Below are 13,737 nucleotides of genomic sequence, written 5' to 3'. Positions count from 1 at the left end.
TCATATGAACTCTGTTTGTGGGTCTGATTTAATTGCCTTATATTTCAACTTCATAAGTTGAATTTGCATTTTTGATAATTTGTTACTGTAAGTTCATGCCAAAAGGAATGATAATCAGCAAAGTTGTGTTTAGTGTTGTATGTGACCTTTAAGCAACACTGTTCGCAGTGTAGTGCTTTTTAACTTTATAGGAACTATCATTCAAAAGTTTCAGCTTACACAATCACATAACGTTTGTTACCGGTACGTTAATTCCTTGATACTTAACATAGTATTGATGAATAAATAATCGTATTCACTACTAAATACTCATAAATCATGTTGTTATCACCTCATAGTGCATCTATTGTAGCCCTACATCTCACAGTATCACTTCAGGCTAAAACTTCATCCACAGTAGCCAAATTCTTGTGTACCCAGCTATAATCTTTCGGGATGTAAAATCTAACTCACTCATTCACACAAAATAACATTTTCAGCAAGTACAAGCACAATCCTTGACATGGTAGATGTTTAATAAGTATGGACATTATTTACAAAAATGTACCAACATTAAATGCATCAACAATGTGGGTTGAAGAATGAAATTTTCATTTTGACATACATGTTCATCAGTACAAAATGTTTTAGATGTCAACAGATCACTCTGAGAATGATTTTCAAAAATGATCTCACATATTCTCTCTCATACCTACAATCCTACACCATCCTATGATGCAGCACAAAACAATACTAGTTGCCATGGTAACACAACCGTAGTGTAAGATGACAACATGAAGCTTGAACTATAAAGACGGATTATCAATTGAAAGCATTCATTTGAGCCCCAAATGAAATCCTTCTGGGATTCTTCAGTTCTTAGATCATCATACAACAGTCTGAAATTCAGTCACAAGCAAATGTGTATTTGAACAGTGCCCTTAGTCACTATCAAAGGTGTATTTGAACAGTGCCCGTTAGTTTTCTGTGTGGTCCCATATTCCAACATTATGAATGCTGTGTAATGTTAGCGTTGTTGCTGATGTGGATCACTGTCCGGCTGTCGTCCCTGGAGCTGCAGATAATTTACACAGCCTGGCCAGCATGCCTGCCATCTGAAGCAGAGAGTCCACTCCCTCCACTATCCTCATGTGGGTGTAGCCGATCTCCTGTAATATCCAACAATAGTTGTCATGTTTTAATGATTCATAGCACACAGCTTCTATCACACCCACCTCATCTACAAGTGATTCAGTAGGAGAGTTGAGGTTTTTTGTCAGTTTTAGCTATATTGCAGCAATATCATGGTGGGAGACACAAGAAATGGGCTTCACACATTGTACCCATTTTGGGAATTGAACCTGGGTCTGACAAGTGAAAGACTTGACCACTAGGCTTACACACAACCCCTCTTCTCTACAATCTGCATCTAGGTTGCTGATGGACAGAAATGAGGACTTCTTGGCTGTGCACTCAAGCTTAAGAGTTTAGTTTTATGCAGCACTCAGAAAATATTTCAGCTATATGGCGGCGGTCTATAATTAATTTAGTCTGGATCAGACAATCCAGTGATCAGCAGTATGAGCATTGATCTATGCAACAGTGATATGACAACATGTGTCAACCATGTCAGCTAGCCTAACCACCTGATTCCATTAGTTGCCTCTTATAAACAAGCATGGGATACTGAAGGCCAATTCTAACCTGGCTTTACGGGTCTGTCAACATCAAGAAAATATGTTCAAGCAATATGTTGTACTATATTGTCTTTCCCTTACTTTGATGAACTCAAGTTTGAGAAACTCGGGCATGTTCTGGTTTTTGCAGACTCTAAAGATGATGGTGATGATGTCATGGGGAGAGTACCCCAGCCCCCACAGGTGTGCCATCATCTTGTACGCCTCATCCAGGTTACCTAACACACATTGCTCCAGCATGTGCTTGATAGTCACTGGGTGAGGCTCATCACAAACCTGAAACAGACAGACACTACACTATGTGCACTGCTAAATGCTTCACCAGACTAATCCTTGTCCTATCCTCTCAATGCCAAGCAACATGGTTGGCAACAACATGCAGCCTCCACTCTAAACATCTCATGACATCATGTGACACCATTTGGGGATCAACACGCCAACCTTCAGATCTCCAGGCAAACACCCCATCCATCAGGCCAAAGAGAGGCAGCACACCATGAGTAATAACAATACTGCCTACAGCTGATTTATGAGACATTCAGCAATATTCCAGCTATAGTGTGGTGGTATGTAAATAACCAAGTCGGGACAATCAAGTGATTGATATCATGAGCATCAATCTACATAATTGGGATACAATGACACTTCCTAACCAAACCAGTGAGTCTGACCACCTGATCCATTAGCTGACTCTAACAAGCATGAGTTGGTGTACATACCAATATTAACTCGTATCTTCAAGGGTTCCATACAGTGACGTGATGAAGGGAGAATGGAGTGAACCTCAACTGATAAAGTGGAAAATTACCCATACAATTCCAAACTCAAAACAGACTCTTATTTGTTTACCTTAAACACATTTTCTGTATTTACGTGGCCAAATCCCTGGAATGTTGATTGTAAATTGTTGATTGCCTGCAGGGAAAAGAAAACAATGTGAGACACAAGCTTTATTGTCATAAGACCTGTATCATTAGAAACTGTCTCCACAATACTTCATTACAGGTAATGACGGAAAATGACAAAATATAGATGAATACATGAGGGTGCATTAACATTAAAACAGTAAAAAAATAGAAAAATAAAGACATTTGTTTTCTCTTCATCATTTGCATTTTATCCGTCTCCAATATAAACTACTCTTTTTGGATGGAACATTTTCAACAAACCAGTCAGATCACCACAAGTTTTACATTACTGGTCCCGATCAAAATCGACTGTCCTTGGTCCAGCAGTCCACTGAGTTTGTGGAAGTATTTCTGACCCTGCTGACTCACCTGCCTCATGTCTCCCTGGGCAGTGAAGATGATGGCTTCCAGTCCCTCATCATTGAAACTCACTCCCTCCTTGTCACACACCTCCAGCAGACGTGCCAACAGTTGGCCGTCAGACAACTTGGAGTAGCGTAACACAGCACACCGAGACTGAATTGGTTCTACATACAGAAACACATACTTAGGAACCAGTACCGGGTATAGAGGTGTTTACAACCTTGGTGATATCTATGATGATTAGTGTTTCAGATGGGTTTGTTTTCAGTAGAGCTGAGTTACTGTTATCTAAAATGTTGCATAGTTATTTTTTTCAAATTTGGTAAATTTAGAAAAATGTCCTATCACTTTTAACCATGCCGAAATCCATGGTTTATTTTGCCTCATGGGTACAATGTGTGAAGCCCATTTTGGGTGTCCCTTGTCATCATATTGCCATAACAATGCTAAAAGCAACAAAAAACTAAACTAAATCTAGCAAAAATATCAGACATTTCTCTCATAAGCCAAGGGAAGCAACTCTACTATATATGTTGAAGACCTGATTATCCCATGGTTTTTATTTGAAATACTTTGGTATGCTGTTACTGTGATTCAGTGTGTGCTCACCTATTATTTTTTCCGATGAGTTACAGGCCAGCGCAAATCTGGTTGTCTTTGAGTAGATCTCCATGGTTCTCCTCAAGGCCTGCTGGGCTCCCTCTGTCATACTGAAGTACAACCAAGTATTAACTGCTTTCAGTGTGCCATTGTTTCTTTATTGCTAAAAGCCATGCTCAGCAATATTTCAGCTGTACGATGGTGGTCTGCATATAACTGAGTCTGGGTCAGACAATTCAGTGACCAACATTATGAGCAGTGATCTACACAATTGGGATCAATGACGTGCATCAACCAAATCAGCAAGCTTGACCCATGATGACCACCCTGTCCCATTAGTTGCTGTTTCTGAAGATCAATTCATAGCTTTATGGGTTCAAACAACACCTCTGTATATTAAATTCTGAATGGAATCAACCTTGTTTACTGACATAATTGCTTGAGAATGTCCACACAAACGCCATTCTACTGTTTCAATTTCAAATCATGTGTTGGAGCGCAATGACCCAATGCTTTATCACTGTTTGAAATAGTGTCAAAAAGCGTTTAAGACATTTGTAAAAAAATTAGACGATTCCATGTATCTTCATTATGGCAGCTTTCTCGACCTACAAAATCTGAAACATTACAAATTACTCTGCAATCATCACTTCCTTAGAACTCATTATGCAATACATTATTTACCAGAGAAGTTCCATAGCAAAAAGCTATACCTACAGACCCAGATTTGTTGGGTTGATAAGACAAGAAATTTGTGCAAGCATTATGCAGCCATGGTAACACTTTTACCTGTCAGCTTCATCCAGTATGATGACTTTGTGTCTTCCCTTGGGTAGTGTGACCTTCTGCTGCGCAAACATCTTGATCTTATTTCTGACTACGTCAATACCTCTGAAAAATCAACACAAACTCATGTTAATGCAAACTGTATCAATCCATCTCTAGACTGTAGAGTCTATTGCTGAAGACACGATCTCATATGAAACATTACACCAACCAAGACTTAAATACACAGAAGATTATATGAAAGTAGTAAACATTATATAAAGTAGTAAACATTATATCAAAGTAGTAAACATTATATGAAAACATTATATGAAAGTAGTAAACATTATATGAAAGTAGTAAACCATCAACTAAACGTTAAGATAACACCTGTCTTTGCCTCACCTGTCATTTGAAGCATTGAGTTCCAGCACAGCATCTCTAAACGATGTCCCCAGCAGAGCTCTGGCCAGACACAGGATACTTGTTGTCTTCCCTGTTCCTGGGGGACCCTGGACAGTAACCATAGCAACGCATCCATAAACATAGTAACCTATCCGAGTCCATAGCAACACAGTTATGATATATGCTGTAACCTTATGTTATAAGCATACAAAAGCAAAGTGAATATGTTTTTAACATTGCAAGTGACAGCATTACCCTGTTATGGGTGGGTTGGTGGGTGGGTTGGGGGTAATCATTGGCTAACTGTAAACCCATAAATTATTAACATTTGATTTTTACATTTACATTTTATGTTTCATGTCAAGGAAAGATTTCCGTCCATAACCCTTGTTTGTTTAAAATCATTCTATGTCTAGTAATAGATGGTTTTAAAGAAAGCCTACCCAAAACCTAACCCAAATCCTAAAATGATGTTAAATTTAAACCCCAAATCCCAGAAATAACCAAAAGAAAAAGATTACATTTCAAGCTGGGGTAACAGATGGAACTCTTGCCCTGCTGGATATAACTATAAGGCCACTGAATCTGTGTAACATGAATTACTTACTGCAATAATGACGTTTGGCACGTTTCCTTCCTTTGCAAATACAGACAGTCTGCTGATTGTCTCTTCGTTTCCGACAATTTCATGTAGTTTGATGGGTCGGTACTTTTCTACCCTGAGCAAGAATAAAAGTGACATCCATAGTCATCATGAGTTATTTGGAACAAAACAAAATCAAAACTGTGCCGATATTAGCGATAAGCATAGTAAACAAACAAATACAAAATAACACATACACACATAACGCATCAAATGATTCCATGTAGCTAAGATACATTGCGTTCATGTTGGTGAACGCTATGTAACTTAGCTAGATTCCATAGTGAACGTAAACAGGTCGAAACAGATCATCGGAGGCACAACGTGAATAACAACATGAGAGAGAACATGTAATTACGTCATAAGTTGCACATAAATTAAAACTAACCAGGGCATCTCATAACCAGTTGATTTGACATTTTCTTTGGCAGGTTTCACTGGAGTTGTCACTGCCTCCACTTCCATTGCTTCCACACCCGCCATTTTCTAATTCCCGCGAGTTTGCGCTACTGTGTGAAAGGGAGACAACTCTCTGTGGCTCGTCGCCATTTCGCTCTCTTTGGAGATTGTGTGCATGTGTTCGATTTATCGACTGTTACTATTTTGAGGATGGCACTTCACAGTCACTACGTGATTCTCTTCTAATATTACACATAATTTTGTCGTCAGGCGGTTAGTCTGCCATACAGGCCATGTCTCTGAGCTCATTTTCAATAAATTTTATGATTATTATTTATGTATTCAGTCCCCGACTTCTCAAAACAAACTTAATTTAAGTTTATTCTCAAATTTCAGACTCTATTTTACAAATTGAAACAGCTGAACTTTTTCCTCAGTTACATGTAAAAAAAAACCCCGAAAAATAAAAGCCCCAACAGCCTACGTAGCCTATCCAATCAATTGTCTACCATGTTTGACTTAAATATCGATTTCAGTTTATGCATTTACTGCGTTTTCTCAAATTTGAGTACCAAACGCTCACTTAAGACAAAACTCAGACCTAGCTTTGTTTCGAGAAATCTGTACGATGTGTTCATTTCAGAGACAAGATATTAGTCTTTCAAGCAGTTAATAACGTTATCATAAAAACAAAACTGGCTTTCAACGCGTGTGAAATTCTGCACAACCACAGGGGCTTGGAATCGCTTAGAAACAGTGTAAGAAAAAACGTTGTAAGTGTATGGACCCTATACCTTTTATCTAGTACTAGGGTAGGGTCTATATAACCGTATGTCTTTCTAACACTGTTTCTAGGAGATGCAAGCAGAAATAACAGTATAAATGTGTAGTTCAAATCTTTTGGGCATGAAATTTTCATTACAATTTTGAATCATTTCAAACTTCATTTTTCATATTTACTTGTTTTAACGTACTTTAAAATTGAGTAGATCAGAATCTATGCGTCCAAAACACTCAGGCAAAATATTTTTTACGTGTTTGTATTACGTTTTTTGCGTGAAAAACGCAGGTTTCAGCGTTAACGCGAACATTGGTATGTGTCATCCAATACATATGTAGTGGTACAAACCCATGTATATTTTCATCAATCATCATCATTATATACGGTTTTCATTACACCTAGTTCTTGTCTGCAAACAGTGAAGGTCCCGGGGTAGAATAGGCCTTGAGCAACCCATGCTTGCCATGAAACGCGACTATGCGTGTCGTAAGAGGCATCTAACGGGATCGGGTGGTCAGGCTCGCTGACTTGTTTGAAACATGTCATCGGTTCCCAGTAGCGCAGATCGATGCTCAAGTTGTTGATCACTGGATTGTCTGGTCCAGACTCGATTATTTACAGACCGCCGCCATATAGCTGGAATATTGCTGAGTGCAGCGTAAAACTAACGTCACTCACTTGTTCTTTTATAGTGCCCTGAAGAAAGAAGAAAGTTCCTTTTTTGACTCAATATAGTTTTCCTTATTTTAACCAGACCCACTTGCTTTCTTGACATTGACTTCACGATACTTTAGTACTATAATTTAGTTTGCTCTACATTTCAGGTGAAAATTATCCTTGGGAATTCTCTTTACCAGGGACTGGAGGAAGTATTCCCAACTACGTGACTGTACGCGCTACTGCTACAATAAAGAAACTAAATAATATTAATATATACATTTTGTTACGTGGAGGTACCAACAATATTTCATCATTGACATATTGAGATTTAATGCACATGTTTTCAATGTAAGAAGATCCTTAAAAAACTCTGATTCTGTAGTAATGATGCGAGATCCTTCATCAGGGATTTCGCCCAACATTGAAATGGCAACCCGTGAGTATGAGGCACGTGTACACATATTTTTACATGTGAGGACCGTGCACATCTAAAATATTGGTATTTGGGATCGGATGAACCTAGACAGTATTACATTGTTCGGACGGATTACACCTTAACAGGGAAATATCAACTGAAAAGGTCATTTGACCAAAGATTCTCAGATGGCTATAACTAAACAGCTTCTCATTTCTCCCTTCCATAAATGTTTGTTGACTATGTATCTGTAGGAGAGTTGAAACTGAGATTTCACTTTGATCGGAGTCTTGTTCTGTGTAATTCTAAAGCATCCAAATTGGCCTTTGTTCCACGCAGGTAATTGTTCAATTGTTGTTTTTTTCAGTTTGCTTTTACTCCTCCCAGGAGAAATGGTAAAGGTCATAGTGAGTGAGTGAATTAAGGTTTACGCCGCTTTTAGCAATATTCCAGCAATATCACGGCGGAGGACACCAGAAAATGGGCTTCACACATTGTACCCAGAGGTTATAAGACTGAACCTAAATATGAACATCTCATAACTAAGATGCGTAGATACATTGGATCTCGTCTATAATTTATCCTTAAAATTCGTTTACATTATTTTTCCTGGAGCTAAGTCCTGGACCTTGGGAGAAAAAGGGCTTCACACGCTTGGTCGACAAATGTCATCGTTTCCCAATTGAGCAGATCGATGCTCATGCCGCTGATCACTGGACTGCCTGGTGAGGACTCGATTTACAGATATAGCTGGAATATTGCGGAGTATGGCGTAAAACTGAACTCACACATTTGGCTCAGTTGACCGTACTGTTATATTTCATAACAAATGTATGTCCCTTCTGGAATTTTATATATGTGACCATGTGTCTATTTCCATAACGTCGATATATTTTTTTTTATTCAAGTGCCTACTTCAGAACTTGATGAACTAGACTGATCCGCATTGTTAGTAAACAAAAGAGTTTAATACAGCTCATTTCTACAGTAGTGCATACTCATTTCAAGTCACGACAAACTAACGAAAAAGGAAATATCAGTTTGACCCCTAAAATATGTTCGTATTTGAATTTATAGAGGATGCATATTTAGTTATGCCTATAAGCTCTTTGGGTGTCCTATGTTAACCAGAAGAATACGGAAGTAACAGAATTATATCTTTTGTTATTACAGTGTTGTTAAGTGGGTTATTATTTCTTTGGGTACAGCCGAGGTCAGTCAGTAAATATCTAATGTCACCTCGGCAATACTGCAGCCATATCGTGACGAAAACAATTTGAGAAAAATGAAAACACTTTGAAAGTACACCCAAGATAAACAACTTCTTTTGATATATTTATCTGAGCTGATAGCAGCCACTTCTTCAAATCATTACAAACGAAGCGTATATGGCATTCCTAGAACTGCAATAGAGATTTTTTTCTGCAGAACAATAGTTGAACAAATTTTTCAACGTATCCTGTTTTTTTAGAGGCTAGAATGTGTGGGTAGGATATTGAGCTAAACCTTATACTGGAATCATTGAAACACTAATACATTATAGCGTGTGCATTCTGTCGTTGCCATCATGGGGGTATGTGTTCCATTTAGTGAGTGAGAGAGGTTAGTTTTACGCCACACTCGGCAATATTCCACACTCGGCTATATGGCGGTGGTGTGTAAATAATCGAGTCTGGACCAGACGATCAGGCCATCAACAACATGAGCATTGATCTGCGCTCTTGGGAACTGATGACGTGTGTCTATCAAGTCAACGAGACTGACCACCCGGCCGATCCCCTTAGGGGCCTCTTGCTACAGCATGGGTTGTTGACGATCAGTATTCTGACCCAAACCTTCACGGATAAATGCAAGAACACAGATAATTTGGCGAGCAGCAATGTCCGTTTTACGAGTATGACACACATGACTTCTTGGTCAGATAAGCTTGTTAACGAATCAAAACGATGTATTAGGACAGGAGATTAAAGTCAGGTCAAGATCACGGAACCGTTTCAAAAGATAGAGTGGTGCGTGTTTTATAAATGCCCGAGTCGGATCGCCGTCACTGCCTCTATGACGGTAAGATTGGTAAAATTGGGCGGGATTCAGGACCTGAACGAAGTTAGTCTTGCTTCATTTAGGGTTTGGTAAGATCTGGTTGGTTGGTTTGATTAACGTCACAACGTAATGTTTCAAGTATCATATGGAGGCGGTCTGGAGATAATCAAGTCTGGATCAGACAATCAAGTGACCCAAGACAAACTCTCTGGATGTACTTCAGAACTCCCTCAAACAAGAACGACAACAAACATTCCACAAGCACTCGAAATTGTGCTATTAAATATCTTAACCGGTTTTTCACAAAATAATACTGACGATTTTCAAAATAATTATTACCATCTGTTCACTTGATGTTTCCAAATGTATATGTATTTCTAAAACTTGTAGAAAATGTGTGCGTGAGTTAATATTTTAAGTCACATCGGCAATATTTCATCCATATCTTGCCTACAAACAAGTTACATATAATTTTACAATGAATAAAGTTAAATAATTATATAAAGTTGTCACCAAAGGAATTCAAAACAACCAGTATGTCACAGGTTTCATTTAAAACTAGTAATTAACACTAAACCATTTTTGCTATGATGACAATACAATATAAAAACAAGTGACGTTAAATGACGATGCAAAAGACCTGTAGAAAGGCATATAGAATTTGTTCATGAAGAATTCGTGGAGTGCACAAACGTGATTTGTGTATGGGATGTCTGCTCGTTGTCTGAACCTGTACGGGATGTCTACAAGTTTTCTGAACCATTACGTGATGTCTACTAGATGTCTGAACCAGTACGGGATGTTTACTAGTTGTCTGAATCTGTACGTGATGTCTACAAGTTGTCTGAACCATTACGTGATATCCACTCGTTGTCTGAACCTGTACGGGGTGTCTACTCGTTGTCTGAACCTGTATGGGGTGTCTACTCATTGTCTGAACCTCCACGAAACTGCTGCATTAAAGCAGGGGAACTTTGAAAAAATATGTAGGACCCCAAGAAACGCCAGACTAAAATATCTCCCGTGAAATGAAATGTAAGCATTGTGTTTCAAAATAAAAGTTGATTATATATATGTTGTTTTGAAACCCGGAGCTGTTTATAATTTCATTGCCTAAAAATGTTCGGAAGCGCTTGTAAAATCTTGAAATCATAGCAAGGTCGCCAGGGAAAACGCTCATTGGGACCCATAGAAGAGACTTTAATTTATAGTGTCGATGCATATTTTTTACGATTAAAAAATAATAAATGCCACAGCCGATTTAAGAGCTTGTGACAATTTTATCAAAGTACCTCAATTCTGTTTTGTTTGTCATATTTTCGCATATAAAATGCATTGAGAAGGGTGACAGATCTTCATCCGAAGTGTTAACAAACTGACAATCAAGTGATCGACGGATTAGAAACTTCAGTTGTTAATTTTGAATTACGCCCCCTAAGCCGAGTTCCTTTTATTCGTACTTTTCATACAACACGATATTGCAACACCTATGGGTTTCATCGGTATGGCACTCTAAGCATTATCAACGGGTATTCTATAACAGTGATACACTGGAAACTCTGTAACGGTAATCGTCCGCATTCTCCTAGTTTGTTTACATCTCTGAACCAAATTATCTTCCCATCTTCCACTTCTTTCTGCAATACTACAGCCCTAAAAGAAACAAGACTAGACCTTTTTCCGAATCTTCCAAATCACTGGGACCCGTTAGTATTGGTCTTCAACAACCCATGCTTGTCGTACGTCGCGACTGATGGGATCAGTTGGTCAGGTGCGATGACTTGGCTGACCCATCATTGTATCGAATCTGCGGAGATCGATGTTCATGATGTTGATATAAGGAATGTCTGGAAATGATAAAAGTAATCAAATAAATTACAATGATATTGATATGTTAATAATGCTTTGGGCATCATTTGAAAATTTTTCGGTGGTGTGGAGTGAAATAGAGCCTCAGCGTTCTTTTGTCATAGATATGCTGGATTTACTATCAAGACATTTGATCTGTTGCATACTAACACCTTATACGATGATTATCTTCAGTTAATTTCTATAAACATTCGCTTAACGGATCTATAAACATTCGATTCCCTGAATGATTATTATTCCATATTAGTCAACCGATGATGATTTTATGGAGAAGCGTGTGTACAATGTGAATGCTTCCTCAGATCAATTACGTACAAAGTAACACTGGGCACACACATCTGAAGTCCGTTTCAATCAATTACACGTCACATTGATAGACTGTGTGGTCACCCTGCAAACCAGACGAAAACCCTCCGGTACACAAAAGTCATTCTATTAAGTTTCTATATTTTTGGAGGGTATGGATCAAGTCTTCTCAGTTGAATGGAGAATGCGGTCATTGTAGAATGACACGACCCGTGATAGGAGATACAGGGGAGTATGCAGACTACGACTGCTCGTGGACATGTTGGCCCAAGGAAGTTCTGTACAATTCGGCAAGTATGGAGTCTAGTGTTGTCATGACGAGCGAAGACAATTGAACAAAGAACGCCATTCCTGTAACGCCGAATTTCCATCAACAACCATTTGTGTTCTCTCATGCCCAAACATTCCTCACATAATATAACACCCCTCCACCAAACGTCTTGAATTCTTGAACGCAAGGAGGCGCCGTTTTGCCTCCCATTCGTTAGGAATCCATCCGTTCTGTCGACTAACAATTTGCAACGCTTTCGTCGCTTTTGGCGTTGTGGACACCTGGGAGACACATTCACTGTTGATTAACATTCGCATGGTTGCCATACCACCATGACTAGGGCGAGTGAGTGAGTTTAATTTTACGATGCACTCAATAGTATTTCAGACCTATGACGGCGGTCTGTAAATAATCGAGTTTGCACCAGGCAATCCAGTAATCAACAGCATGAGCATCGATCAATGCAGTTAAGGTACTATGATATGTATCAGCCAACTCAGCGAGCCTGACCATCTGATCCCGTCAGTCGCCTCGTAGGCCAGGCATGGTTTGCTGAAGATCCATACTGACCTGGATGTTCACGGATGCACACACTTTGCTTTATGTGTACTCATATGTTGCGTGCTGTGCATTCAAGTTGTGAAATTTTGCTGTGATCATATGTTGCGTTCAGACTCAAGATTACTGCATAAATGTATACACTGTATGTGTTAACGCTTTAAAGTACGTTTGAAATGTAATTCAAATAGACAAATATTATGTTAACTAACATCACTCTCGGCAGAAATACATCGCAATGCAAAGTAACGAAGAAAAACTGACCTATGCACTTCTGGGCTTTCGTTCACAAGGCACCAAGGTGATTGTAAGTCACTAAGGTAACCTTAGTGCAATGTTAAAGAATGGGAGTTAAGGTGAACCTTTAAAACGCTGCGTCGTGAAAGGAGCCCTTGGGTGCCGTTGTACAAAGTGATCTTTGTGTTAAGGTAACCGTTACTCCTATACCTTAACATTGCCTGAAGTAGTCTTAGCGTCAAGGTTGCTTTGAACAAGGGCACCCAGGACTCAAGATGTAAAGACGTTGACCTTTCTTTACCTCTTGAAACAGTACAACTCTTGTTAAATACTCCTCGTAACATTAGCAACTTGAACAAAACTGCCAAATATTTGGATTTGCCACAAACACGACAAACGTTATCAAAACGTATTGAGCGAACAACAGTAGTCCCCACAGAGGAACTGTACTATCCAAACCTTGACACAGATGTAGGCCGGAAGTCTCTGGCACGATCAGTATGGTGGAACCGTTGTTGGCGTGTTACGCATGGTTCTTTACGAGTGTTTGAAATGCACTAGCGTCTATACTACACTACCGGACAAAAGAAAACCTTGACATGTTTTACGGTGGCTGAAACCAGGGAATAGTTATGAGATGGTGATGCTTTTTATATGGGTATCAAGATCGGTTTGGGGATCAGGAGTACTGTAACTACCAAGCGACCAACGTCATGTTGTCGCTTCAATGTTTATTCGTCAATATGCCTGCTGTTTTGGTCTTATGGTTTCTGAAGCTGTAACTGGATAGTGAAGAAAGACTCTCAAAATGAAAAGTTTTAAAGAAAACCGTGGTGACACA

The 13,737-nt window shown here is 39.0% G+C and overlaps 1 protein-coding gene across 1 annotated transcript; it reads right to left on the bottom strand.

Annotated features, from left to right (window-relative positions):
* Positions 1–497: 497 nt before the first annotated feature.
* On the bottom strand, positions 498–5,879 carry LOC137284651 (replication factor C subunit 2-like). Its single transcript, XM_067816549.1, has 9 exons — positions 5,749–5,879; positions 5,325–5,436; positions 4,718–4,824; positions 4,337–4,438; positions 3,557–3,657; positions 2,954–3,111; positions 2,526–2,591; positions 1,758–1,952; positions 498–1,148 (listed from the first exon to the last, which is right to left on the bottom strand). Exons 1-9 carry the CDS (start codon positions 5,841–5,843, stop codon positions 1,029–1,031), a joined length of 1,056 nt encoding a protein of 351 aa, XP_067672650.1. The 5' UTR covers positions 5,844–5,879; the 3' UTR covers positions 498–1,028.
* Between the last annotated feature and the right edge of the window lie 7,858 nt (positions 5,880–13,737).

Source organism: Haliotis asinina, chromosome 1 (genome assembly GCF_037392515.1).
Source record: "Haliotis asinina isolate JCU_RB_2024 chromosome 1, JCU_Hal_asi_v2, whole genome shotgun sequence".
NCBI lineage: Eukaryota > Metazoa > Mollusca > Gastropoda > Lepetellida > Haliotidae > Haliotis > Haliotis asinina.
Note: the sequence above shows the minus strand (reverse complement) of the source record. Positions and strands in the feature narration are given on the sequence as shown.